At 51.6% G+C, this 26314-nt stretch overlaps 1 protein-coding gene across 1 annotated transcript in view; it reads right to left on the bottom strand.

Annotated features, from left to right (window-relative positions):
* Positions 1 to 639: 639 nt before the first annotated feature.
* SLCO2A1 (solute carrier organic anion transporter family member 2A1) overlaps positions 640 to 26314 on the bottom strand; it is an 81029-nt gene continuing 55354 nt past the window's right edge. Inside the window, exons 4-14 of the mRNA XM_060638711.2 lie at positions 19707 to 19934; positions 18753 to 18851; positions 16294 to 16430; positions 14427 to 14505; positions 13708 to 13872; positions 12467 to 12656; positions 10389 to 10554; positions 7870 to 8033; positions 4405 to 4469; positions 1844 to 1967; positions 640 to 889 (exon numbers count right to left, since the gene is read on the bottom strand). Coding sequence (XP_060494694.1) covers positions 769 to 889; positions 1844 to 1967; positions 4405 to 4469; positions 7870 to 8033; positions 10389 to 10554; positions 12467 to 12656; positions 13708 to 13872; positions 14427 to 14505; positions 16294 to 16430; positions 18753 to 18851; positions 19707 to 19934 — 1538 coding nt within the window. The 3' untranslated portion in view covers positions 640 to 768. The remainder of the gene's footprint in view (positions 890 to 1843; positions 1968 to 4404; positions 4470 to 7869; positions 8034 to 10388; positions 10555 to 12466; positions 12657 to 13707; positions 13873 to 14426; positions 14506 to 16293; positions 16431 to 18752; positions 18852 to 19706; positions 19935 to 26314) is intronic.

Here is a 26314-nt window from a genome sequence, read left to right as displayed (position 1 = left end):
GGGTCTTCTCATCAGTCTGAGTCGAGTGGTCTCGTCCTCACTTTGTGGGTGTGGGAGGTTGGGCTACGGACCACTTCACAGCCCTCCTCAAGTCTTCACCATGGTGTGGCTTTCTTAGCACAGAAGGGTCTAGAGTTAACGTGAACAGCATCTGGATGACCCACCCTCAGGGTTTCTTGGTCCCTGCTCTGGTGCCTGAGGATGAGGGAACTGAGAGGAGACTGGCCATACTTCCCAACATGGCAGCTTCCAAGATGGCCTTTAAGAGCAGAACACAAAGATCTGAGGGGAAGGAGGCCAGCCCCTCCTGAGCTCCGTGCTGATGCCGAATGGAGACTCAAAGGGGCTACAGCCAGGCTCTCCTCTCCTCTAGCCTGGATCTGGCCATTAATCATAATCCAGCCCTCTTCCTTTTTCCTCTGGGAAGATATGCCTTTCCTCTCTCCACTCAGGAAACCACCCCCACCTCCCAAGGCTGGTGAGGGGCCGGGGCTGCTTTGGTGGTCATCCAGCACTGAGGAGAGCCTCCTGAGGATCCAGAGAAGACCTGGCCCTCCAGCTCAGTGCCCATCCGGCCCAGGTGCACAGTGGACCTAAGGAATCCTGGGGGAGGAGGAGGCAGGGAAGGCAAATGGTGACTGGGGTTTCTCTCTTATTTAAAAAACAAAAAGGAAGTGATGTGTTAACAGTGAATACAGGTGGGTGTTGGGGGGGCAGGGTCCACTTTCTGGAGCAGGGCAGTGGCCGGGCCGGGCCGGGCATCCAGAGTCAGATGAGGCCCGCAGCCTTCTCCTGCACATTGTATTCCTTGTTCCTCTTCACCCGCCAGCTGATGAACACGAGCAGCAGCGTACCCAGCGCCTTGTAGCCCACCTGCAGGCCCAGGTACCTGTATAGCAGGAGGAGGCGGGGCCAGTGAGGGGGTGTGGAGGCTCTGTGGACCGGGTCCCAGGGCCATGGAGAAGAGCATCATCATTTCCACAGTGGCTCAGGGACTATGTTGTCAGGTAAGGATCCATTACCACCCAGCTGGGGACCACTTTCCTCATCTCTCTGACCCACGGGCAGGAGCCTCCCAGAGAATAGGCATGATGTTCCCAATCCAGTAGTCCTTCCCCACCCCTGCACTGCCCCCCTCCCTGCTCCCCTCTCCCTGCCCCACCACGCTCCCAGGGCCAGAGACAACACTGCAGCCCCAGCCAGTTTGGAGCATCTGGTCCTCCCAGCATAGCCAGGAGACGGGTGTCTGCTCACTGCCCTCTTGGTCCAGCCCTCTCCCGGCCTTCTATGCCACTCTGACACCGTTTCCAGACTCTGTTCCACCCCCTCAAGCCCACTCTCCCCTCGGTTTCTGGCCTATATGGTGATGGGCAACAGGTGAGATGGCTGGAAGGGGTGCTGAGGCAGGTTAGGCCCACCTGCCCTTGACCTGTGCCATGAGCCACGGTGGGGCCACCTCTCTCAGAGCAGTGGGAGATGGCCTGCATCATTCCACAGCCACAGCCTCGCCTCAGACTCCAGCCAGTCCCTTTCCCTTTGACAAACTTCTTTCTGCTGCTGCCCCTCCTGAGGGACTGTGGACTAGGGGCTAGCTCCCAGTAGTGTGTGCGTGTGCTGGTGGGCTCTCTCTCTCTCTCTCCATCACCTGGACGGCTCTCTGTCACCAGTGACCCCTGGTCCCTGTCCATGGCAGCGCCCCTCTAGTCCCCTCCCTCAGAAGCCTGGCTGCCCCCTCCCCGCCCCCCCCCCCCCCAGAGCTGCCACAGCAGATGGCTGCCCTCTGCTCTGGGCTGGGGTCTGACCCCCCTCTCCAGCCCCCCAAGGCGGGCTGCCGGGCCCTCACCTGTCTCGGAGAGCATCATTGTTGTAGTAGGCACAGGCCCCGCGCCTCCCTGAACACTGCAAGTTCCACCGGATGCAAGAGTAGTCAATGGTGAGGCCGTAGAGGGCTGGAGACGGCAGCCAGGCTGGTGTCGGTGGGAAGAGAGTTGAGAGAGTCCAGTCACATGGAGCTGCAGGCTGAGGCACCCGACTGGGTGACAGGAGAGCACACCCACCCACCCATCGCCCCTGTGTGGTTTGCCTGAATGAGACCAGCTCTGCCCCAGCCCTGGGAACCACAGTGACTTTGGAAAGCCGAATAGCTTCCCGAGAAGCATGAATTCCTCTTTCACTAGAGGCTTAGAAAAGCGACCTGAGCCATCCTTTCAGGGCAGTGAGTCACAGAGGGCACCATGATGCCAGCTCAGACATACCACATCGTTCTCACGCTGGATTGGTCCCAAGTGGAGATAGGCTGACCTCCACCTTGTGGCAGGAGCCTCCTGAGGGCATCGACTCCTCAAATCCTCACAGGTGGGTGGGTACCCTTGTCTTAAGAAGGAGGAAGGTGGGCATGGCTAGCTCACCGTTGCACAGCCGGGAGGGTCAGGGCTGGGCTCTGAACCCTGGTTTCCTCTGGTCCCACATTTCACCACAACAGGCTGCCTCAGTGGCTGAGACAGCACCCCCACAAGACCCCCCACACTCTGACTGCTCAGAGCCTCTACCCCAGCCCCCTGAACTTCCCCACAGCTGAGTGGTGAGGCAGAGGCTATGCCGTCCTGGTGTTAAATATTCAGAATAACTCCTGTATTGTTAGCTACAGTTCTAGGCAGTCTTGGGACTGGGGAGGGGCTTGTCCGGGATTCACACCCCAAACTCTGCCCTCAGAACAGTCTCCAGACTGTCTTTAGGGCCCTGTGAGAAGCTGCTTCAGGAGGAAAGAAAGAGGAAATCTGCTTGTGGCTCTACCCATAATGGGAACCTTTGAGAACCAGCCTCTCTACTCAGACCCTGCTCACTTCCAAGTCTCCAGCTAAGCAGGGGATGGAAACTGGCCACAAGGATTGTCCACCAAGGATGCTTCCCTAAATAGAAACAAAATCCAGAGAAATTTTCAACCAAATTTCAGTGGGTAATTTAAAACTTGCTGGGTTTTATCCATGTCCTTCTTTCCACCCCAGAGTGGGGCTGTGTTCATGGGTGATGAATGGAAATGCCTTCAGCCTGGATTTTCTAACTGTGGTTCCAGATGGAGTTGTCTGAGCTCCAGTGAGAAAACAAAGGCAGCAGGTGCTTTGAGCAGTGGGACCGTGACTGTTTTCAAGGCGGCTAGGAGAAGGTCCTCAGAGCCCGTCCTCGCTGCTGGCTGTGTTGGGCACAATGCAGGGTTTCCTTCCCAGCAGAGATTTTGGAGCAAGTTATACATGAATCATACATGACAGGCTAAATGACAGCAAGGAGGTGTGGTGATGGCAGTGCCTCTGCCACCAGGACAGGGTAGAGCCCACTGCCCTGCATCCTCCATGCTGGTAATACAGGCCTGAGGAGGAGGGTCCGAAGGCACGGTGCTGGAAGGAGGGGAGCAAGTGACCCGAGCCTGAGAAATCCCATTGAAAAGGCTGGTTCATTCCTCAAAGGTTCTTGCTCAGCAGGCCCCACCAGGGACATCACCAATACACCCCAGAACGATAATGGAGGGCCAAGCGCGGCCTGGCTCCTGGATAATAATGCACGGTGGGCCCTGAAGGGATTTCAGCATGTAGGGTCAGAAAGTCCACTCCCATAGCAACTGAAGTCCCTCTGGGGCAACTGCCATATTCCCCACTGCAGTGTGCACACACTGGGTCCTTCATACTCAGTTGAATTTAGTCCCTTTACTTGGTTTACCTGTCACTGCAAGGGTCTGCACATTAATTCCTGAATGTGTCAAGAAGGGAGGATCCAGCATGAGCCTCTGGGAAAGGGCAGTGAGGTCCACACATGCCCCAGCCTCCCCCAGACCATGCCCTCAGGGAGCTTGCCCTCGGGTGGGGGGTGGGGAGCATTACTGATCCTGTGCTCACAGCTCCATCCCTCCGGAGGGTGGGCTCTGGGCTGCTGGAGCGTGGGCAGGGCTTGTCGGCAGAGGCTCCCCCCCCCCCCCATCCCACCTCAATGAGAAATATTTGCTGCATAGAGGCAAGGGAGGGAGTTTTGTAAAATGGGAGGGAAGCCAGGGCTGGGCTCAGCTGCTGTTCTGGGACAGGAATGCAGGGTTTTTGTTCCTACAGCCAGTTCTTGGAGAGAGATGAAAAAATACCTGCCTTCAATTCTTTATTAGGTATTCTCAGCTGTGTCCACTTTTCATTTTTCTTACATGGTTTTGTTTGGAATTAATGCCATAGATGGAATCTTTCCTAACCTCAAGGAACAGGGAAACCGTCCATATAGGGTCTTGGCCTTTGCTGATGCTTGATTATGCACAGCTTCTCTTCACAGCAGAGATGAGAGAGGGCTTCCTGCAGCCCCAACCTGCACTTCACAGCCCTCAGATGCCTGGTGCCACTCCCCAGGAAGGAAGGGGGCATCGCAGACACTTACCCAGCAGGCGCATCAGCAAGAACTGTACCCCAATGGCAAATGACTTTTCTTCCTGGTTCACCACGCTGTAAAGGAAGATTGGAAGTCAGCAGCCAGAGGACTGAGGGCTGTGCCTTCACTCAGGGGCAGCCAACCTCAGAGCATGCCAGAACCTGCCCTCCAGTGGCCTGACAGCCACCTGACCGACTGGATTCACCTCAGCCAAGTGCTCCTGTTGTTTATATCTGTGGTTCTCAAAGCATCATCGCTGGACCAGCAGCATGAGCACCTCCCCACACCCCAGGAACTTGTTAGAAAGGCAGATTCCCAGGCTCTACCTCAGACCTAAGAATCAGATCCTCTGGGAGCGGGGCCCGGCCATCTGTGCTTTAGGAAGCCCTCCACGAGATTCTGTTGCACACTCGCATTTGAGAACCACTGGTCCCTGTGACTTTCAGGGTTGCCCAGTGTCCCCTCCAAGAGGCAGAGGGCAGAAAAGGCTGGGAATGGACAGAAGGATGGGGAAGGGTGTGTTCAGAGCAGCAGGCCTGAACAACTCCCATGGAGTGTAAATAGCAATAAAGACAGCCCTGATGAAAGTCTAATTGAGGCCCCTGGGCTGTAGGCTTCTGTGTGCAACGAAAAGAATCCTCTCCCTGGGGCCAGCTTCCTGGGCGTGTGGCCTGTGCAGCCTCCCAGGCCCCCACCCTCAGAAAGGCCCCACGTTTGGTTTAACGGTCTGCTGCGGCCGTCTTGAAATTCTCAATAATTTTGGAACCAGGAGCCTCCCATTTTCATTCTGCACTGGATCCTACAGATTATGTAGCCAGTCTTACCCCTACCCTTCTTCCCTCAAGAGGGGATGAATGTTTGGCTGAGGAAGGAGATTCAGAGAGAGATGGGGAAGCTATCTGTCAGTTGTATTGCCAGGCCCTGCCATCCCAGCTGGGCGTGGGGCAGAAAGGGAGGACACCCCATCCACAAGGTGGGGAGCCAGGAGGTGGCCTGAAGAGGCATCAGGCTTCTCTGTGCTCTGAAAACCCACACTCCTGGGTGGGTATCTGTGGGGGAAGGGCATTCGGGGCCGAGGGGACATCAAGGAAGGGAAGTCAGAACTAATCTCCAGGTCTCTGCACACGTTTTGTTCTGTCCCTACAGTCCTGCCAGCAGAGTGGAATGGGACCCTCTTCCGGTTCCTCTGAAGGAAGGCCCAGTGAAAAGAGTACTCATGGGGTGCAGCAGGGGAAAAAGACAGCCACTTGGGACCCCCCAGTGGAAAGTGCCTCAAATCTCAATCTAATGGATGCTCCCTTTATGCCTATAGGTCCCTCCAGTGGCCCAATTCATAAGTCTTGGTCATTCTCCCTGGGCAGACTCCCCTAGATTCTGAACTGAATGGGGCTTGGGCACCCCAGTTTGCCTTCTGATGGACAACTTGAGCCTCTTATGGTGTCTGCTGCCATTGGAGGTGAATTAACTCTGGCATTCTGCCCATTCTCTCCTTCCACATTTCTGGTGAAGCTTCCCTCCCAGCCTGTATTTCCATGCCTAGTTGGGGGTCAGGGTACAAACAACAGTTGGGTCACCTACAAAGTTATCTTTAAGCTTCACCTTCTCCACGCTAAATAGCATCCGTTTTCCCATCTTTCCCAGTGGGATTTATCTTTAAACAATTTTGGGGTCCTGGGGCCTCTTCAATTTCGCTTCAGCTCCTGCCAGACTTAGAAGGGAGAGGTTTCCTAGGAAAGCCCATCCTGTGGTTGAAATGACACTCCTTCTCCACATCTTCCCTATCCCTAAGGCTTGTTGTAGTCCTCTGGGAGGCAGACTGCTCAGGGACTTCCCTGTGAAATTTCCTTATCCTGTTCCCTCTCCTCATCCTGGCCACCCACAGATCTTTCTCAGGGTTAGAGGGTCCTCCACGGCCCATCTGGTCCTGGTGCAAGAGGTAACCCCACCCAGGGGCCTCAGGTGAAAGTACTCATGCTTGGAATGCACAGGGTGGGGAGTGGTAGAAAGAGGGTACTGATGGTATTGGGAGAAGCAAAATGCTCTGGCTCTGAGCATCCCCACACGTTCCTGTGGAATATGCTAAGAACACAAGATTCTGACTGCTCTTTTTCTGTGCCATTTCTCAGGATGGTGGTTGCAATGAGCAACCTGGAGGCATGGGGTAAAATCTTCCCCTAGACAAAGAGCAGTCTTGGTCTATATAGCTGTGCCTCTCTCAAGCTCAGTGTTCCTCACTGTGTCATAAGCTCACTGCATGTGAAACATACACCTGGGTGCTCCAGGTCACCCCATGGGATGTGGGACACAAGGATAAATGATGTTCACGCTCCTTACTGTGCTGTGAGTAATAGTCCTTTATCTTTGAACCAGGAGTCTCCTGTCTTCTGCCAGCATTCTTGAAACAGTAACAAAAACAGGAGCTTGGTAGTTTGCAAGCTAACTTATAATTAGGATAAAATCCCAGGTCCTGACAAGCGGCTGCTTCTGTTCTTCATCTCCTAGACTTTTGGGAAAAATAGGTCATTGGCACCTAGCTACCTGTTAATGATTCTTAGAGTTTGGTTAATAGTGATAATTAACTAATATGTAGGATACCTTATATTTACAAGGCAATTTACCAGGTAATCCTAACACCAGTCCTTTCCTGTCAATTATCATTAACCTCTTTTCATAAATGAGGAAACTGAGGCTCGGTGAGGTTGGCATTCAGCCAACGCATGGCAGAGCTGGGTCTCTGATCCCAGCGATGGGCATCCAAATCCTGTGTTTTTCCCTTTCTTCTTTCAAGGTGGGTGAGGACAGGAAAGAGGCGGGCAGGGGTGGGTTAGGTGAACTTGGTTGAAATGTTGTTTTCCCTTTTGCAGAGGATGAGGTGAAGGAAGGGTCAGTTCCCTGCTAAAACTTCAGAGACATTTCACCGCCACTGTAATGGAACACCTCTGTCCTCCCCTCCCACCTTGGCCAGCTTCTCCCTTCTGACTGGAGAACTTGGTCCTGGCTCCTCACACACTGGGCTTTTCTTATTTTCATTCTTCCTCATAGCCTTCATTCTGTCTCTGGAAAAACTTTTCACATTTTTCTTCCTTGATTTTGCGCATCTAACTCAATTCTCCTCCTTCTTCTCAGTTCTTCCAGGATTTAAATATGAGTGAATCTACAGGCATTTCCACAGCATGGAACCAGGCAGCCCGGCTTCATCAGGACTTAACTGTTCATGGCTCTGCCCTCCCAGGGCTGGGGTCTCTCAGTGCAGAGTGGAGGTGCCAACAGGGCACATGGGTGCCCTGAGACAGACTGAGGCAGCACAGTGAGGGGCTCTGCACCGAGTCTGGCTCGGCAGGGCCCCGGCATTGTTGTGTTAGTATTACCATCCCACATCATCCAAAGAGCATTGCAGATTGGCGTTCAAAGGACTCTGAGGGAAAGGAAGGAGAGGCAGAAGCAGGCAGCATGGGGAAGGAGAGGCGCACTCACCGCAGAACCATCATGTAGAGCGGGTTGTGGGAGATGCAGGCTATGAGGGCCACGAAGGAGATGAGGAAGATGGCCGGGAGCAGGAAGTGGGCACAGGGGATGGGGCATGATCCTGTCTTGGCTGAAGAGGACGCCCCGGTCACACAGCTGCAGTTCAAATAGGTCTTGGGAAGGAGAGGGAGAGGGGAGGGGGAAATCTGCTGTTATTATTTGGCCTCCACACATGACAAACGCTTGCACCAGCTCTAGCCTAAGAGCCCCTCAAGTTTTGACAGCTCTGCCCTGGGGAGCTGGGCGATGCTGCATGTGGAGGCTGGAGAGCAGACCCGGTGAGGGGTTCAAGGTGCCCCATGGATACCACCTCTGACCTCTGTTTGGGCAATCAAAACCATCTTCACCAAAACCGGTCGTCTAGCATGGGCTGGGCCCCTCCAGCGGTTCCACTCACATCAGGACATGCAGGATCCCACTGCCAGGCAAGGCCTACCCAGCTTGGGACCAGGGGCTGGGAGGGCTCTCTTCAGGGCCAGGCTGGCCTGTGCCCAGCAGCAGTGGTTTCGTGGGTGGTTGTTCTTGCAGTTTGTGTGCTTATTGCACGGAAGGTAAGAAAGGTATAAATAGGAGACAGCAGTGGGAACCCAGCTGAATCCGCTGAGCTCTTCATCTGTTAGGCCTCTGCCTAAGCGGAACTCCTCCTGTCTGTGAAGGCCTCTAGCGAAGGAGGTCCCTGTCTCAAATCTGCAAGTCCAGATGGTTCAGCGCTCTTGTAAGACTGCCCTTGGTGGCCACTGCCCGTGACAGGTGGTCTTCACCTTACCTTTCACAGCATCTGATGGACTAGCCTATGACCATTTAAGTGTCATAGCAGTTACAAGGCTAGGACCAGAACTAAGGAGCTAGTATGCCCCCTTCTGGCAGACAGCAGGAACTACACACCTTCTTTGTTTTGGCTGCCAGGAAGCTCAGAAATAAGTTATGTGCAGTATGGCTATTAGTTCCCTCAGTCTGGATTTTTTTTTTTAACATAGATCTTTTCCCTTTGTAATTTACCGTCTGTTCTTGATATTATGCTAATGGCTCTGTGTAATTATTGGAAACCTGTCAAGATGATTTCTGGAAGCAGATGAGTCAGAGGTAAGTAAATAAAGATAAGGAAACCACAGAAGCCACCACAGACTCATTTGACTAGAAGGCAATGAAGAGAGCATCATGTCTGCACTCCTTGTCCTCCACCTGCCCACAGAGGTGGCTGTGGGAGCAGCCTTGCCCTGTGCTCTCAGAGGATGATGCTAAGTGGGGCTAGCCTTGTCCATGCCTTCCACACAGGCTTAAAGGAATGAGGCATATGCTTTTCCTTCGGGCATCTTTAGCAGAACTGAACAGACTTTCCATTGCTTTTAGGAAAAGGTAGATCCAAATCCTAGGCCTGGCCTGTCCAGCCTTGGCCTATGTGTGACATGCCTCTCAGCACCAACCCTGGCCTTCTCTGCTTTCTCCTGCACCCAGCTAGGTCATGCCCTAGGGCGTTGCTTTTGCTGTTTCTTTACCTGGAATGCCTCACTTCCAGGACTTTCTAGGGTCTTCCTCTTCTGGTTGTTCAGTTCTAATGTCACCTCCTCAGGGAGGCCCCCAGACACTCTCTGTCCATTAAGTCTCTTGGGGGCATGGATTACATTCTAAAACTATCTTGTGCATTTATTTGATAGAATGCAAACTCAGTGAGAGCAGGCACCTTGTCTGATGGGTTCACTGCTGAATCCTCAACTTCTGTGGCCATGCTGGATATTCACTAAATATTTGTTGAATAACTGAACAAATGTCTTGACTTGGTTTGCTGCTGAATGACCCTAGAATCCAGGAAGCATAGCACTCAGAGGGCTATTAGAGCCTTGCCAGGTGGGCATAGTGAATGTGGGTTGCACCACTGGAAGGCTGGTGGTGAGGAGATATATGACCTTGAACAGATGTGTCCCAGACTGAGGCCGGGTCCTGGGTTCTAGTCCCAGATCTGTCCCTAAATAGCTCAGGACTTCAGGTCAGTTGTGTGGCCACATGTAGGGGCTGACAGGTTCCACTGAATGCCCTAGGTCACACTTCCAGCTCTAACCTTCTGGGGCCACATCACAGAAGATCCTCTGCCCTCAGTTTATCTAGGCCTGCCTCTGTGGCTTTCCACACAGCCAGTATGCAGGATCCAGGATGCCCATTAGGATCCTTCGGGATGAGGCTCAAAGGCCTCAGCTGAAGCAGTTCTTTGGCTTGTTTCTGCTCTGAGCATTGTTAGGCCTCAGGAATGTGAATCTGTTGAACATCGGCCAATCTTTAATTGACTTTGGGCTGTAGGCATCTGGTCATGACCTTAGGGAAGGGGAGGTGGAGAGAGAGCGGGTGTGGCCCAGAGGCCAGAGGCTGGGAATGAGTGTGGGGCGGGTGGCAGTCTGCCCATCCTGGAGCCTAGGAGTGGTCTGCGAGGGCACATGCTAAGCACAGAGACCCCACAGGGCTTCTCCCACCCTTACCAGCTGCTTGGAGGCTACCGAGCTGACGTTAATCTCACTGCAGCCGGCGTGGCATGGGGAGAGGTACTCCACTCCATTGTCTCCGCAGACCGGGTGGAAGATGGAATCTGGGCACGAGCAGTCCTTGCGGCAGGCAGGAGGCTGCGGATGTATAGGACTTGATGTCCTGCCAGCAAAACAGGAAATGGGGAATCAAACAAAGCAAGACCAAAGAAAAGTCTCCTCACGCCAGCCCAGTGTGAGTTTCCCGCCTGTTTAGTGTGCCTGTGCGTCTCTGTCTTGGGCCAGCGCCACCCTGGGACCTGAATGATGCTTATTGGAGCTGATGGTGAATTGACTGCCTGATCAGGGCTCATGGCATCACCAGGTGCAGCTCAGCAAGGCATGGTCAGCAAACCCCACACTGAAGAAGGACGTCAAGACACCCAACCAGCCAGGACTCTGATGAAAGAGACGGCAGGTGCTACGCAAAGTCACAGGCAATATTTCCCTTCCCTTCTCCTTCATCTGTGCTCAGGCCGAGGGAAGGCTGGGGCTCCTTGAGGCAATCTGGGGTCGAGAGGGCTCCAGTCTCTGGGTCTATGGAGACATTGCCTAGGTCGCTCCACCCCCTGTGCTGCACCCAAGGGGGTTTCACCAGCTGACCTCACCATTCTCACCCCCCCCCCCCCCGCCACATCTGATGTTCATGATCGTCTCTGGGGAGGGTCGGCATAGGCTGACAAACCACAAGCCAGGGGGCTGCTAAAACAATGACACCACTGATAGTTAACAGTAATGGGGTGCCTCTTATGTGCCAGGAACCATGCTCACGGCTTTTCACACAGCCATCATGACAACTCTTCAATTAATTCCATTGTTTCTGTGATGAGAAAACTGCAGATGAGACAAGTAACTTTCCCCAGCTACAAAGGGCTGTGCCAGACTCTCCCCAGTCTGATGACAGAGCCCTGTGCTAAAAACACCCACTGAGGGGCGCCTGGGTGGCTCGGTCGGTTAAGCGTCCGACTTCGGCTCAGGTCATGATCTCGCGGTCTGTGAGTTCGAGCCCCGCGTCGGGCTCTGTGCTGACAGCTCAGAGCCTGGAGCCTGTTTCAGATTCTGTGTCTCCCTCTCTCTCTGCCCCTCCCCTGTTCATGCTCTGTCTCTCTCTGTCTCAAAAATAAATAAACGTTAAAAAAAAAAATTTAAAAACACCCACTGAGAGCAGCCCAGGGGCTCCAAGCTCTCTCGGCCCCTCTCAATCCACAGTCAGCCTGCAGAACAACGCACCCTGGTGGTGGTGGTGGGGGGTCCCCGCCCTGAGCAGCCCTCCCTTCCCTCCTTCACCCACCAAAGACAGAAGAGGTAATTTCAGAGAAAAAGAGAAAACACCAAGACAGAAAGGTACAGTATGTCCAAACGTCGCAACCTTGTTAGGCAAAATGTAAAAGAAGTCGTTGGAAGGGGCACTCAGGTAAAAACAAATGCTCTTTGTTCAGCACCCTTCCCTCACAGGCCCCTAAAGCTCTTCCTGAACATGACACCAGATTCAAAACTTAGGACCAGGTTGCTTTATGCAAACTGACAGGTGTACTTTACCTGCCCTCTTCCTCACCTGCCCTAATTTTGTTTGAGTCTGCCATCACTTTCATTGTTCTTTCCCAGATCTTTTCAAGTCCCCTTCTCTCATCTTTCTTCAGCAGCTCAAGGAGACTTTGTAATTGTAGCTGGCACAGAGCTGATGCTAAACATAGCTTATTTCCTGGTTCCTGAGGCTCACAGCCCTACAGATTCATCCTGAAACCAAATTAACCAGTTTTTGGTACTTCTTAAAAACAAAACAAAACAAAACAAAACAAAACAAAAGACAGAACTCTGACCCTGATTGCTGGTGACCCAGTAGGACTCTCTGATTTCTTTTCATAATTGAGCATATTATTCAAGGCCTCATTTTCTAAGTTGCCACACAGGAGATTAGATCAAAAGCGGAAAGGAGAGAAGAGAGGAGTTGAGGAAGCAGAAAGGAAGATTCACGGCAGCCAGATCCAGGCTCTGGCCTCAGTGAAGGGGATCTTCTCACCTCTCATTCCCATTACCTGGGGGGGTAGACCTCCGCTATAGTGGGGGTAGAGCATCCCATGAAGAAGAGAGGGGCACAGAGGATCATGGAGATGGTGATGATGGTGGCAGCCACGCGGGGAATGGTTTGCAGAGAGAAAACGAAACGTTTCATGAGGATTCCTCCAAACAGCATCCCCAAGGCCGCAGCAGGGAGGTTTACAGCACCTACAGGTAAAGAGAAGCTGGTCTGGGTGTACAGGACTGGGAGTCTTGTGAGGAGCCGCAGACATTGAGCTGAGCCATGGACAAGGAGACACGACTACCTGGAGGGACATTTGATACATTCAAATGCTGTGGTAAGAGCTGACATTAATTCAGCGCTTACTGTTGCCAGACACATCTACAGAGTTCTCTTGATGTAGCAGATTGTCCTGCTTGTGCAAAGGATACAGAAATAAATGGGGCCCTTGCAGTCACAGGGGTGTGGGTTGAATGTGCATTTAGTAAGTGCTTTTCATTACCTGGCCCCTCATTGCACCCTCACTGTGACCACATGAGTCACACAGTGGTGCTCCCTGCCTGATGTGCCGGTTGGTGCCTGAAAGCTAGAGGGGTGAGGCCCTGGCCACCTTGCCACATCCCTATGGTCAAGCTCACCTGTGGACTGGGCTCAATAATTCACTTCGGTACTTGGTTGGGACCACATCAGTGATTCTCAATCTCAATTGGCAAAAAATACCAATGCTGGGCCCCACCCAGAGATTCTGCTTTCATTGACTGAGGGTGGGGCCTGGGTATCTGTACTTTTTAAAGCTGTCCAGGGGGTCCTAAAGTGCAGCCAGGGTGGAGAATCACTGGGCCACATACTCCTTACCCAGGCGAATGTATTCAAGTCCTTGGTGAAGAAGGGAAAAAACCAGGAGGCATTTTGCCTAGTCCCAAATTACACCTTTCTCTTTCCTCTGTTGCCCCAGATGATGTCAGGGCCTTTGAGAAGCCCTTAGGCTTCCAGCCCCTCTGATGGAAAGGAAGGCAGACCCCAGCCTCTGACTCTCCCTGCCTGGAATTATAGGGGCCCCAGAGATCTGCCAAAGACCTTCTAGATGGCTAACCAGGAAAAGTGTCCTTAAAATTCTTTCCCCAGGGCCACAGTCCTCTTCTGGCTCTTATCTGTGTCCGGTCTGGCCTCACCCATCCTGTATGGGCGGCAGAGGGCCCAGCCTCTCCTTCAGGCAGGCCCCCTAGCTCCTACAGCGCCCTCACCCTCTGGACTCACCGATGAGGAAGTTGGCATAGGCTGCGGAGGCACCATACTGCTTCTCCAGAAATTTGTTGAGAAATGTGGAGAGGCCGGCAATGACAGAGGAGAAGGTGCACTGGGCCAGGACCACCAGCATGAAGAGCGGGTTCATCAGCAACCTCAGGAAGATGCGGGGAAACCCTGTAATCAGACGGCTGTCAGGGGCCAGGCCTTCGTGGTAGTCATCCCAGGGGTACCTTGATACTAGGTCACTGCCCTTCCTCCTCCTCCAGGCAGCTCTCCTCTCTTTCTCATGGCAAATCTGAGGCACCAAAGTGTTCAGTGGCCAGTCTGGGGGCACAGAGCCGCTCGACTCCCACTCAACATACTCACAGGCTAAGTAAAATGAGGACATGCCTACAGGATATCAGGCGGAGGCTGGATAGAAATAGGACTAACACCAGGAACATTCTCCTCACATGACAGCCACCTCCATGTGAAAGGAGGGGAGAGAACACCGGGCCAGACCATGGAGGCAGGGCTGACTGCTAAATCTGAGTCTCCTGAGACCTGCAAAGAAGCAGTCACCAGGACCCCTGGCAGAACCTCTCCTGGGAGATGGGCCAGTTACAGACCACCTGTTCTTACTGACCTTCACCACACACAACACCACATGGGCTGGGGTACCCCCTGAACCTCCCTCAAGACAGACCCCCCCCCACCACCTCCAGGGCTTTGCCATGTCAGTCAGTTACGTTTAATGAAATCCAGCAGGGAGCTTCTTGGCTTGACCTCGTCCATCTTCCTTGCCTCGTCCACTATGGCAGGAGACCTCTGAAGGCAGCGAAGGAGGTAAATGTTAATGTCCGAGGCTCCTTGTCGTGACCCTTCCCTGGGCCCTTGACCCTTCTGGTCTCGGTGGCTCAGGGATGGGCAGCAGTGAGCTGCCCACCCCAGGTGTGTGTGGGTGTGGGTGTGGGTGTGGGTGTGGGTGTGGGTGTGGGTGTGGGAGGGCACCCAGAGAATGCTCTCTTGAAACGAACACCACCTGCATGTTACTGGACCCAGAGTTGTGGCTGCCGGCCAGAACACATCTATGCCAATGCCTCCTGAAATACCTCTGAGCATGTTATCACCTCTAACTTTCCCTTGACTGATGCCAAAAGGTATCTGATCAGATCTCACTCCCTGTCTCTCTGTCGTGGCTGCACTTCTTCCCTGTCCTCAGATTCCAGGGGCTGCAGGCTTCTGGGATACACTGGTCTAGAATGACCTCTGTTTCCAGCTCTTTCTTTCTATCTCCCCTATGGAGTCACTGCTTCCTTCCGGGCCCAGAGTTGAGTCCTGCTCAACCAAGGCTTGGTCCCGGCCCCTGGCCCATGCTTTCTGTTCATACCACTTCAGTGAGCTCGCCTACCACTTATGAACTCGTCAGCTGCAGCTCTGCACCCCTACACAGGTGTGCACGGCCCCCCAGGGGAACACACTACCAGGCATGGGAGCTCCCATGCACTGAGTGCTTAGTCCACATCGGACACCATGCCCAGCATGCCACATGCACTGTCACTCCTCATGGCCTCCTCTGAGACAGGTGCTCTATCTCCAGTATTGTAAAGGAAACTTAGACACGAGGAAGCTTGTCCAAGATCACTTGGCAAGGTTTTAAGTGACACACCGGGACTCAGACTCAGGTTTGCCTGACTCCAGAACCACCACGATGTACTGCCAACCTCCAAAACTCTTCCCCAAGACAAGCGAAGGCTCTCCTACCCCTGTTCCTCCTCCCACACGGGGGCCTACATCTCACTGCCCAATGTGGAGCTTTGGCTCAGAACCTTGATGCTAACTTCGGTCCCTCTTCTCCTCCAGTCTGGCTCACTGCTGAGTCCTTGGCACCCCCTCCAAGAATATCTCTGCCTGCCCTTGCCTCAGCTGTCCAGCAACCACTGCCCCGGTGCTCGGTCTCATCCCCTGTCTCTACACCGGCTTTTTCAGATGGTCAGCCTTCACTCCTCCCTGACTCCCTGACCTTCAACCCAGCTGGCCACCCAGTTACTGCAGTGCCCCAGAACTTTAAGTTTTAGACCCTCAGCCTAACATCAGAGCCCCACCAGACTTCTCTGTTTTCCATTTTCATCCTTTCCTGACTTCGTTCCCAGCAGACAGGGCTGGCAGACACATGGAACGTCCAAGTGCTCAGAGTAAGCTCACTCTCAGGCCACCCTTATGCTCTCTAGCTCTAGGGACCCCCTTCCCACTCAGTCCTGCAGGTTCATATGGTGCCAGGTCATATATTCTGCTTTTACTAGCTCTTAACTCTTCATCACAGTTTAGATGAACTCATTTGTTCAACTACTCATGTAGTTTCCCAAACTACATTCCCTGAAGCTGTCCTGATACCTGAGGTGTTGAAGTGGTAAGGGGACACTGGTGAGAACCCATCTTTAGGGAATTCCCAGCACTCTCACCTAAAGCCTTTGAGAAGTCCTGTATCATGCAACTCATTTAGATTTCATGCAGAATTTGCATAAATTGCTGCAGCTTCTCAGTTCAGTTTAATTTGATCCCCACCTCCCTTTCTTGAAGTTCTATAGGTAGAGTCAGGGGTTCTCAGAACCTTACCTCCACTTCTCTGATCATTGTTCGAGGAAAGAAAAAAAAGGGGAAAGAGGTGAGAACCAAGGAGGCTGAGGAGATGAGCAGCCCGAGCCACCAAGCTCCAATCCACCGGGGGTCTCCGGGGCTCAGGTTAACTGCAGCTGGAGAGAAAGCAAAGGGAACAAATGTTTTCTGGATGAATACGGAATCTCACTTAACTGGAATGAGGGCCTCTGATCAAGGGAACTTTCCTCCCATGATAGAGAAGAGATAAGCCATGAGCTAGAACCTGGGTCAAGACAACATTCCCTCTCCAGGCCATCTGGTCTCCAGAGCATAGCGGCCACTCTGCATAAAGGAGAGCATCAGAGAATCCCCAGGCTGAAGGAATCAGAACCTTGGCCTCACCTTATTTTATTCCCAACCCCTGGTAGGAATAATAGCAAAGGAGGCTGCATCCATTCTCCTCTAACCAATCAGAACACTGAGGACCAGAGAAGTCAACCTTGCCCTGGTGCAAGGTTAAGGCTAGTGAGTGCCATTTGATTGCTCAATTTTAACCATTCTTAACCACTGAGTGCTACTGCTTCCCAACTTTATTGACCCTAAGAAAGGAGTCCCCATAGTCCTTAGGAGGAGCCTGAAGGAACAACCATCATCAGAGTGGGCTCCTTAGCCTCCAAAGGAAATGGTTTTCCTGGCAGGTCTCCCATCTGCATCTGAGAGTCTGCCATTGTGTTTCTCTTTGTAAAGAAACTACAGGGGCATAGAGGGAAGGAGAAGGTAGCAGTATGGCCCTCAGCCAAACAATGACAGACATCTCTAGGCACTGTCCCTGGTACTGAGAGCTCAGCTGCTAGTCTTTTGGGGCAATAAGAGGCAAGAATCAACTCAGCAAGTGCCAGTAAAAGGGCAAAGATGGCTTGACCCTGAGGCAGAAAGCTCCCCCTAGCTTTTCCCCATCATGTGAAGTCAAGGCAGGAGATACCGCAAGGAAGGCATCACGGTCTGATGGTCCCCAGGAACAGGAGTCTGTGGACTCTGGCAGCATGGCAGGTTTAATGCCTGTCTACATTCTTTGTGAGATGGGCAGACCCTGATCTGTGTGTGAAGAACTGTTGAGAGCATTATTCCTGAGGGTCTGGCTCAGACCTGCCTTCCAGCCATATCTTCTGGCTGGCAGGAACTTTATGTATCACCCTCACACCCCACACACATTCCACCTTTTGGCTTTGTCCACGAGTTTTTCTCCACCTGGAGGGCCTTCCCTCCCAGTACTACCTGCAGAAATCCCACCCATCAGTGGGGCTTGACGCAGACATCAGCTGCCTGAGAAGCCCTCCCTGCCCACCTCAGAAAGTAGCACTGTCTCCTGCCTGCTTGGAGCTTCCAAAGCACTTCGCCTGCCCCTCTGTTATAGTGCTGGCCCTCCCTGCCTTGTGGGAGGCTGGGTGCCATGGAACAAGCTTACAAAGTCAAGGAGCCCTCGCAGGATTCATCATGGGGCTGGCTCCATGAATGGTTAACTCAGTGCTTGTGCCCTGGTCTATGGATTGTATTTTCTCTTTCTAAGATACACAGTGATTTAGTCCATACCATTTTGTGAAGAACAAGAGCTCACACCTGTGAACCTCTTAATATATATCAGGCATGTGCTAATCCTTACAACGACTCTATTTTACTATCACTAGCCCCATCTTACAGATGAGAAAACTGAGGCACAGAAAGATAAAGACACTTGCTAGAGAGCACTCAGCCAGTGAGAAGTGGAATCAGCATTAGACACAGGTTGTCTACTACCAATGCCCACAGAGTTAAACACGATGTTATACCCTTCTGGATGTGACTCATAATCCATGTGTATATTTTGTGTACTGCTTGGTTTTTTTCCCCTCAAAACAGCTCTTATCAGATCTTTTTTTTTTTTTAAACAATCAAAACCATCTTAGAATCAAAGAACCATAACACTATTTTTTTTTTTTTTTTTTGGAGAGAGAGAGAGACTGAGCACGAGTGGGAGGAAGGGCAGAAAGAAAGAAGGAGACACAGAATCCAAAGCAGGCTCCAGGCTCTGAGCTGTGAGCACACAACCAGACGCAGGGCTCAAACCCACGAACCATGAAATCATGACCTGAGCCGAACTGACTGAGCCACCCAGGTGCCACCCCCATAAAACTATTTTTAATACCACCACCAAGACGGGCAGCTGTGTTAGCAACACCTGAGGCCCTGCTCCAGGTCTCAAGGTGTCCTGTTACAAACTTCTTGAGGACAGAAAGTGTGTTTTCCAGCCCAGCCTGGGAAGAGGAGGTGTGCTGTCTGCTTCTGGCTGGCTGGCTGAGGCTCTGCAGGAGTGAATGAGTGAGTGAAAGAGGAGTCCTGAGCATCTGGAGTTGAAGTTTCATTTTTTCCTCGACTGTCTGGGGCTTGGGAGGCTGCTTCGTGGAACCGGTGATGGAATGGGCATCCTCGCCCACACTCACCTGTGTCCACTCTGCCGTAGTCCACGAAGATCTGCAGCATGACGGAGCCCAGCAGGTACCCGAAAGCCGGTCCGAATACAGAGATGGCAAATAAGATGGCTGGAAACGGGAGCAGAGAAAGGAGGCTGAGGAGACTGAAAGGGTACCAGGTTCTTTCCCTAGCTGAGGGATTCCTGAGATGTCAGGAATCTGTCCCCTGGCCCTGACAAGTCCACACTGAAGCCATTTCCCATAGACAAGACCAGAATCCCTCAAGGATGTGCACAACCAAAACTGTTTCTCCTCCAGCCAGCTGCCAGAGAGATCCACTTGCCGAGAGGAAAAGCCTCCTCAGCATTTAAAGTTTGCTGCTGGGGGTGCTGGTGGGTGAAGCTTCCTGCAAATGCAGGAGCTGTGGGGCCACCAAGTGGGTGGGTGTGCCCTGTCTGCTTTGGGATGTGGGCCCTGAGAATGCTCAATGTGCCGTGCTCTAAGGGAAGGATGGGGCTGTCAGATGGTCATCTGTTATCTGCTTTGCTTTTGCTTCTTTGAAGCCAAACTGCCCCTAAGTGGACGGTTTGAGAAGACATGTGTACCCCGGCCCGTGCCTGGAGGACAGGACAATAACATTACGGGGCTGATAAAGGAGCTGCCGTGTGCCCAGCATGCGGCTCAGTGGTTATATACATTACTTATGTAATCCCACAGCTGCCCAGTGCACAGATACTATTGGCCCTGTTCTGTAGGTGAGGAACCTGGGGCCCTGGGGCCCAGCCACCTGCCCAGGATCACACATCTGGTAGATTAACAGAGCTGGCCTTCAAACCAGATCTATTTGCTCCCCAAAGCTCTGCCCTCATTTGCTGTGTTGTGGCACAAAGAGGGTTAGGCCTCAATTCAGTCCCTCAGGGCCTGAAGGAGTGCCACATCAGGACTGGGCCCCTCCCCACAGCCTTCCTCAAGCTTGTGACTCACAGATGTACAGGGGTGAGTTGTTGGGCTCAGAGAAGTCATCCACGTAGGAGATCCCGAATGGCTGAATGGGAACCGTCCCAACGCCTGCCAGCAGCTGGGCGACCACCATGAGACCCCACATGCTGCTGGTCTCCTTCCGGGAGTCCCGGGCAGTGCTGTGGCACTTACTGGGGGGCAGGTCCTGCCAGTGCTTCTGACAGAGCTCAGCTTGGAAGCGGCTGCTGTTCCCTGCAATGAGAGAGCATGCCGGTTACCACCACCCCAGTCTCCGGGTTCCACCAGCCGGCCTCCGAGGCTGGCCTTTCTCCCAGGCCTTTTGAGAGTGAGTGGAGGTGACAGAAAGGTGAGTGTGGGCTTCCTGTCCTGCAAGCAGCCCTTCCTAGGTGGAAGAGGACACTATCCACTCATGGGGAACCATTCTTTGTCCTCTATGGGTAACAGGCAGGGAGCTGTGCATGGAGACCAATGCCATAATTCCTGGAGGAATCCCCCAGTTGCATAAGGGGGATCCAGGATCAAACCCCAGGCTTACCAGCCTGAAGTGCTTTGTGCTCAGCCTCAGGCCTGGGGTCCCCAGGGTGTGGCTCTCTTTAGCAGGACAAAGGTTATTCTGTCTCACAGAAGACAGTGTCACCCCCACCTTGGATGTGTCCCTCCTGTGTCATGACTCCTGGAGCCTGATTCCTGGATAAGCCTGGCACTGTGTCATACTGGAGAGCCTTTTGCCAAAGGCATTTAATGTCCTTACCAAACATGGGCAGCAATCAAGAATCATACGACTTGGGAAGCTGGAAAGGACTTTGAGACCTTCTAGTTCAATCTCTCCTCTTACAAATGGGGAGCCAAGACTGCACACCCAGGAGCCAGGCTGCACCTTAGACCCTTCTGTGAGGCCCCCAGAAACTTCCAGTGGGCACCATGCTGCCTGTGGCTGTGGGGACCTGGTCAGGCTGGACTGCCATCTCATGCCCACACCAACCAGTAAGCACTGTCAGCTCTCCAAGGCCTTGAGAGCTCTTGAGGACTCCCTTCCCATAAGATCCCTTCTTTACTTACCTTGTCCAGGCCAATGGAAACCACTGAAGTCACCAATCTTGCTCTACTAACACGATTTCCTCTAATTCCCATTTGGGATGCTCCCAGAGAGGGTATAGCCCTGATCTTTGTGGGCCTCAAAGCCCTACAGAGAGGAAATATGAAGGCTGTGGACCAGATCTGCCCCTCATGCTTTGCCCAAGGCTGCTCTGGATGGTGGGGCTAGGGAGGTTCTGCCCTCCTCATTGCCCTCTCTCTTCCCCCAGGCACAACATGCTCTGTACAGCCTGGCCCCGCCCTCACCTGTCCTCTACGCTGGTGTTTGTATAGGACACACTTGAAAACTGCTGGCCTGCAGGGTTCCCCCATCAAACAGGGAGTCCTGTCCCAGGAACAGCAAGGGACGGCAAGATGTCTTCTTGTCAGGGCCATCCAGACAGGGAGAAAGCTTGGATGCTAAGTCATGAAAAGACTACTGGACCAAATTTCATTCGTCCTCAGTTGTTCAGTTATTTGGCCAATAGTGAGTATGGGCAGACACACCACTCAGGTGAGGACAAGAAGGTGACTGAGACAGGCATAGGTTCTGCCCTTACAAATTCTCCAGCCTTTTGTGGTACACAGATCATTGAAGGAGTACCCACAATAGTGCCTGATCCAATCAAAACCCAATGAGATATCTTTGCACACTCATCAGAATGGTCATTGTGTGTGTGTGTGTGTGTGTGTGTGTGTGTGTGTGTGTATATATATATATATATATATATATATATATATATAAACCAAAACAGAAAACATCAAGTATTGGGTAAAGATGTGGAAAAGTTAAGGCCCTTGTACGTTGCTGGAAGGAATGTAAAATGGTGCAGCCATATGGAAAACAGTATGGCAGTTCCTCAAAAAATTTAAAAATATAACTACCAGGGGCCCCTGGGTGGTTCAGTTGGTTAAGCATCCGATTCTTGATTTTAGCTCAGGTCATGATCTTGCTGTCTGTGGAATCGAGCCTTGTGTCAGGCTCTGCCCTGGCAGTGCAGAGCCTGCTTGGGATACTCTCTCTTCCTCTCTCTTTGCCCCTCCCCTGATCACACTCTCTTTCAAAATAAATAAATAAACTTTAAAAAAATACAACCACCATATGATTTAGCATTTACATTTTTGGGTATATACTCAAAAGAATTTAGAGCAGGACTTGAACATTATACCAGCCTTCATAACAGAGTTATTCACAATAGCCAAAATGTAGAAATAATCAATGTGTCCATCAATGGATGAATGGATAAATAAAATGTGATATAGACACACAATGGAATATCACTGAGCCTTAAAAAGGAAAGGAATTCTGACACGTGCTGCATACACAATGGAAGACCCCTGAAGACATTATGTGAACTAAAATAAGCCAGGCACAGAAGTACAAACATCGCATGACTCCACTTATATGAAGCAACTAGAATAGACAGATTCATAGAGGCAGAAAGTAGAATGTTGGTTACCAGGGGCCAGGGGCAAGGGGGAATGGGGAGTTGGTGTTTAATGAGGACAGCTTCAGTTGGGAAAGATGAAAAGTTCTGGAGATGGATGGTGTTGACAGTGGTACAATAGTGTAAATGTACTTAATGCTGTTGAACTGTACGTTTAAAAATGGTTAGAATGGTAAATGTTATGAGATTATATATATATATATATATATATCCACAATAAATAATATAGCTTGGTCCACATGAGTTGGGAGAGAACAGAAGGCACGTAGGAGGAGCACCATACCCAGTGTTGGTTGGGAGAGGGTTTGGGAAAAGATTCCTGGGGAAGATGGCCCTGAACTAAGAGGAAGCAAAGGGAGTAGACAAAGATTGGTAGTGAGGAGGACTGAGAAGCAGCTTGTGGCGGGGCTCAGAGATGTGGGTAACACGCTCCATGGCACAAAATGAAGTTCAGGGTGGTCAGCGTGCAAGTATACTCAGGGTGAGGCATGGCTGCTTCTGGAGGGCTTGTGTGTGCTGGGAAGGGGCATGGATTGTTTCCTAAGGAAAGTTCCAGAAGATCATGAGTGGTGGTAATGCAACGAACACACTGGAGGGATTAAGACCAGTTTGCAAGGCCCCTGTGTAGGGAGTGGAATTGACCTGGTAAAGAGATATTTCAGTGGCAAAATAGGTAAGGCTGTGCATTCCAGGAGGGGCAGGGGGTGCTGGCTGCTCCGTGGTTATGTAGATGGTGACGCACAGCCCAGAGGCATATGTGAGACACAGGCCAGGCTGGCTGCAGGAGTGCAGGTGTGTGACAAATGAAGGACTGGAGAAGTATTTTTTTCAAGAGTTGTAGTTCTTGGAGTGCCTGGGTGGCTCAGTCGATTGAGCATCCAACTTTGGCTCAAGTCATGATCTCACAGTTGGTGAGTCTGAACCCCATGTCGGGCTCTGTGCTGACAGCTCAGAGCCTGGAAACTGCTTCATATTCTGTGTCTCCTTCTCTCCCTGCCCCTCCCCTGCTTGCTCTCTTTCAAAAATAATGAACACTAAAATATTTTTTTAAAAGTTATACTTCTTTATTTCTCTGATTCTTGTTATTTTACTACATTCACATTTAATAGAACACTGTTGCTGTCTTGGCTGGCAGAATTATTTTTTTGTGGGACATTTCATGGTCATCGAAGATCGTAAAAACGTTGACTGGCTTATTAAGTCTTCACACGGCACCTTGCATGCTACACCAGTGCCACAAAAATACTCACGAAATTTCACCTAATGAAATGTCCAGGAGGCGAAAACGATCTGGGGATCATTTGTTATTATTAACTTCTCAAGTATCAGATTATATGTCAGGAACTGCCTTTATTAAAAATGTGTATTTAAAAAATATAACCAGTTGGCCCCAACTCCAAGTCTACAGAATTCCTCTTTGGCTCTTCTGCATTCCAAATCGATTGAATATCTCCTAACAAACTCTCTTTTCCTTCTGCCAGTCCTGAATGGGGCCAAATCCACCCTGGCGCAGGCTGTGACTCATGCGAAATTCACCTGCAGAGGGCAAGGATTCCTTCACCAGGGAGCAGTGCCCTGAGGGAAGCAGCAGCTGGCTGTCCTGGAGGCAGCGAGACCTGGAGCCAGGAGGAACAGGGCACCGCAGTGGGTAGGACCCACTGCTCCCTGGCTTGATGTAGGCACAGGTGTTTATGTCAGAGACAGACATAGTGTGAGCTTCCCAAGAACTCATGCCTGGGACTTTCTGCAGTGGGTAGTCATGGCCAGCTTGCTCTGGTGAGAGCAGAGTCTTCTAGAATTTAGACCAGTAGGCTTTTCTCTTAAAAACCTAGAGGACAGGGGTTGGTGAATCCAAGGGCTGGAAGAAGGGGGAGGAAAAGACCTTGTATCAGAAGACTTTGGCACAACTGGGAGTGGTGGGGGAGCTCGGCTTTCTTCACCTCACTGCATCCCTCTCCTCCCTAGAGTGGATTTCTCAGCTTCCTTCAGTTGCTCAGGCCCATGTGAAGGAGAGAGAGCAACCTCTCCCCATTTCGCAAGCATTCCAGCAAAGGGCCTATACCCAGTTACTCTCCATTGACTTATGGAAGCACATCACCCTCCTCTTCCAGTGTTGCTAGCTCCAATCTTCCCACCGTGTCAAATCCGGTGGTAAGGTCAGAAAAATCCCTGCCTCTTCCAGTCACCGCAGACTCCAGAGGCTGCCTGCCCACCCAAGGTCACTTTCCTCCATCTTGGAGGGCCCTGGGAAAGGGAGGGAGGGGAGTCTTCATTAGAGGGATGTCAGTCTGTTTCTCATCTTCCCTGAGGCAGACTTCTGGAAGGCTCAAGTTCATCAGAACACATTCTTTTCCCACAAGACACCAGAAGTCTGGCTGTGCCAGTTTTCACAGGGCTGTGAAATGCTAACTAGAAACAGGCTGGGACCTCTCCCCTCCTCCAGCTACCCCAGCACAACCCCAGCTGCACGTGAGTCAACCCTCTGACTCATTTCACAATATAAATGCAGAGTTTCAGTTCTAATTTCTAGACCTCTCAGTGGGTTTGGAAAGATAGGGGACTGTGGGAAGAAGGTCCACTTCCCCAGAATGGAACCCATAAAGACAGGGCAAATCTGGGCAGACCTAGGTCTAGCCACTCCATTGTTCAAGCACACACGTTCCAGGTGTGGCCAGCCTGAGGTCAGGCTCCCAAGCACATAAAGATCTGAAACTGGGTCCAAGAGAGAAGCCTAAGGGTCAAGAAGGGTCAAGCAACACAGGAAGGCCATGGCAAATGGGGCTTTCCTTTGATCATTTCATCATTCTGGTAGAGGAAAGAGAGAGTTCTTCTGGGAAACAGCAAACAGAACAGCAGCAGTGAGTCCTCCTTCAAGTCATTTCCTTGAAAGCCACACATTACCTCCCTGCTCAGAAGATGGCGTGGCTTTGGGTGAGTAGAGTCAAGTGAGGAGGAGGTTAGCAAGACCCAAGTCTCAGATGCAATCCATAAGAGAATAATAGGGAAAGGTAGGAGGTGCTTCCAGAGAGTTTTCTGGAAACATGGCCAAGGTGCAAGCCCTCAGACTATCAGCAAACTCCTGGAACCTCATTCAGAATGTTCCACTCTGAAGGACCTATTTCCCCATCCTCCTAAATTCAGCTACTCAAGTTCTTCCCAAAACTCTGGCAACACCCACCATCAGGCCTGGAACAGACTGTCCCAAACCTGGTCCATGATTCGAGATCTCAAAGCGGTTTGCAAAGTGGGTTGTTCACACGTCAGAAGTGATTAGATTCTCAGTGGAGTTCTCAAAGCCTTATTAATCTGTAAATACCCCTGTAGTAATATGTGGTCTATTCCCATTAGACTGACTTTCATTTTGGGAAACTAGGAGAACATATTCTTCTGCACCAGCAGAAAACAAAAGAGTTAGGGTTGACAGCCTGAGTCACATCATGGGGCAATGGAAGGAATTCACATTTTGGAGCCAGATAAACTAAGTTCAAATCTTGGTTCCACTGCTCACTGGTTGGGGGACCTCTCAGAACCTCAACGTCTTCATCTTCAAAATAGATATAATAATAATACCTACCTTGTAATGTTATATTAGGATTAAAAATAATGAGTATATATCATAACCTGGGACATAGGGATCACATAAAATCAATTTTCATCCAAAGGGGTCAGAAGCTATAAGAAATTTAAAGGGAAAAGGGAGATGGCAGAACTCTGGGGATAGGCAATAATGCCCAAGTTTCTAAGAACTTGGGGACTGGGTCTAGAAACCAGAGACAAGTAAGATCAGTGCTGATCACTGGCAGTGGATAGACTGTAATAAAGGAGCTGCTTGGAAGGTTTCCTCTCTGTGAAGGAAAAGAGAGCTTGAGGGAGGAAAAGGAGAATATTCTTGTGTTCTGCTCTCAGACTGAGTTTCCAAAACTAGTTCTGAGGCTGAGGCTGGGCACCCCTTCCCACACAGCCACCCTGGCACTAAAGGGGCCCTGGGGAAAATGCCTACTTGTACTGAGGAGGCCATGCGACCAATGAGCTGCATTGAAAGGGCAGGTCCACTGCACATTATACTGCAGGCAAGGGGCTTACCCCACC

This window comes from Panthera onca, chromosome C2 (genome assembly GCF_046562875.1).
Source record: "Panthera onca isolate mPanOnc1 chromosome C2, mPanOnc1 haplotype 2, whole genome shotgun sequence".
NCBI lineage: Eukaryota > Metazoa > Chordata > Mammalia > Carnivora > Felidae > Panthera > Panthera onca.
The sequence above is the reverse complement of the archived record's forward strand: the minus strand, read 5'-3'. Positions and strand labels throughout refer to the sequence as shown.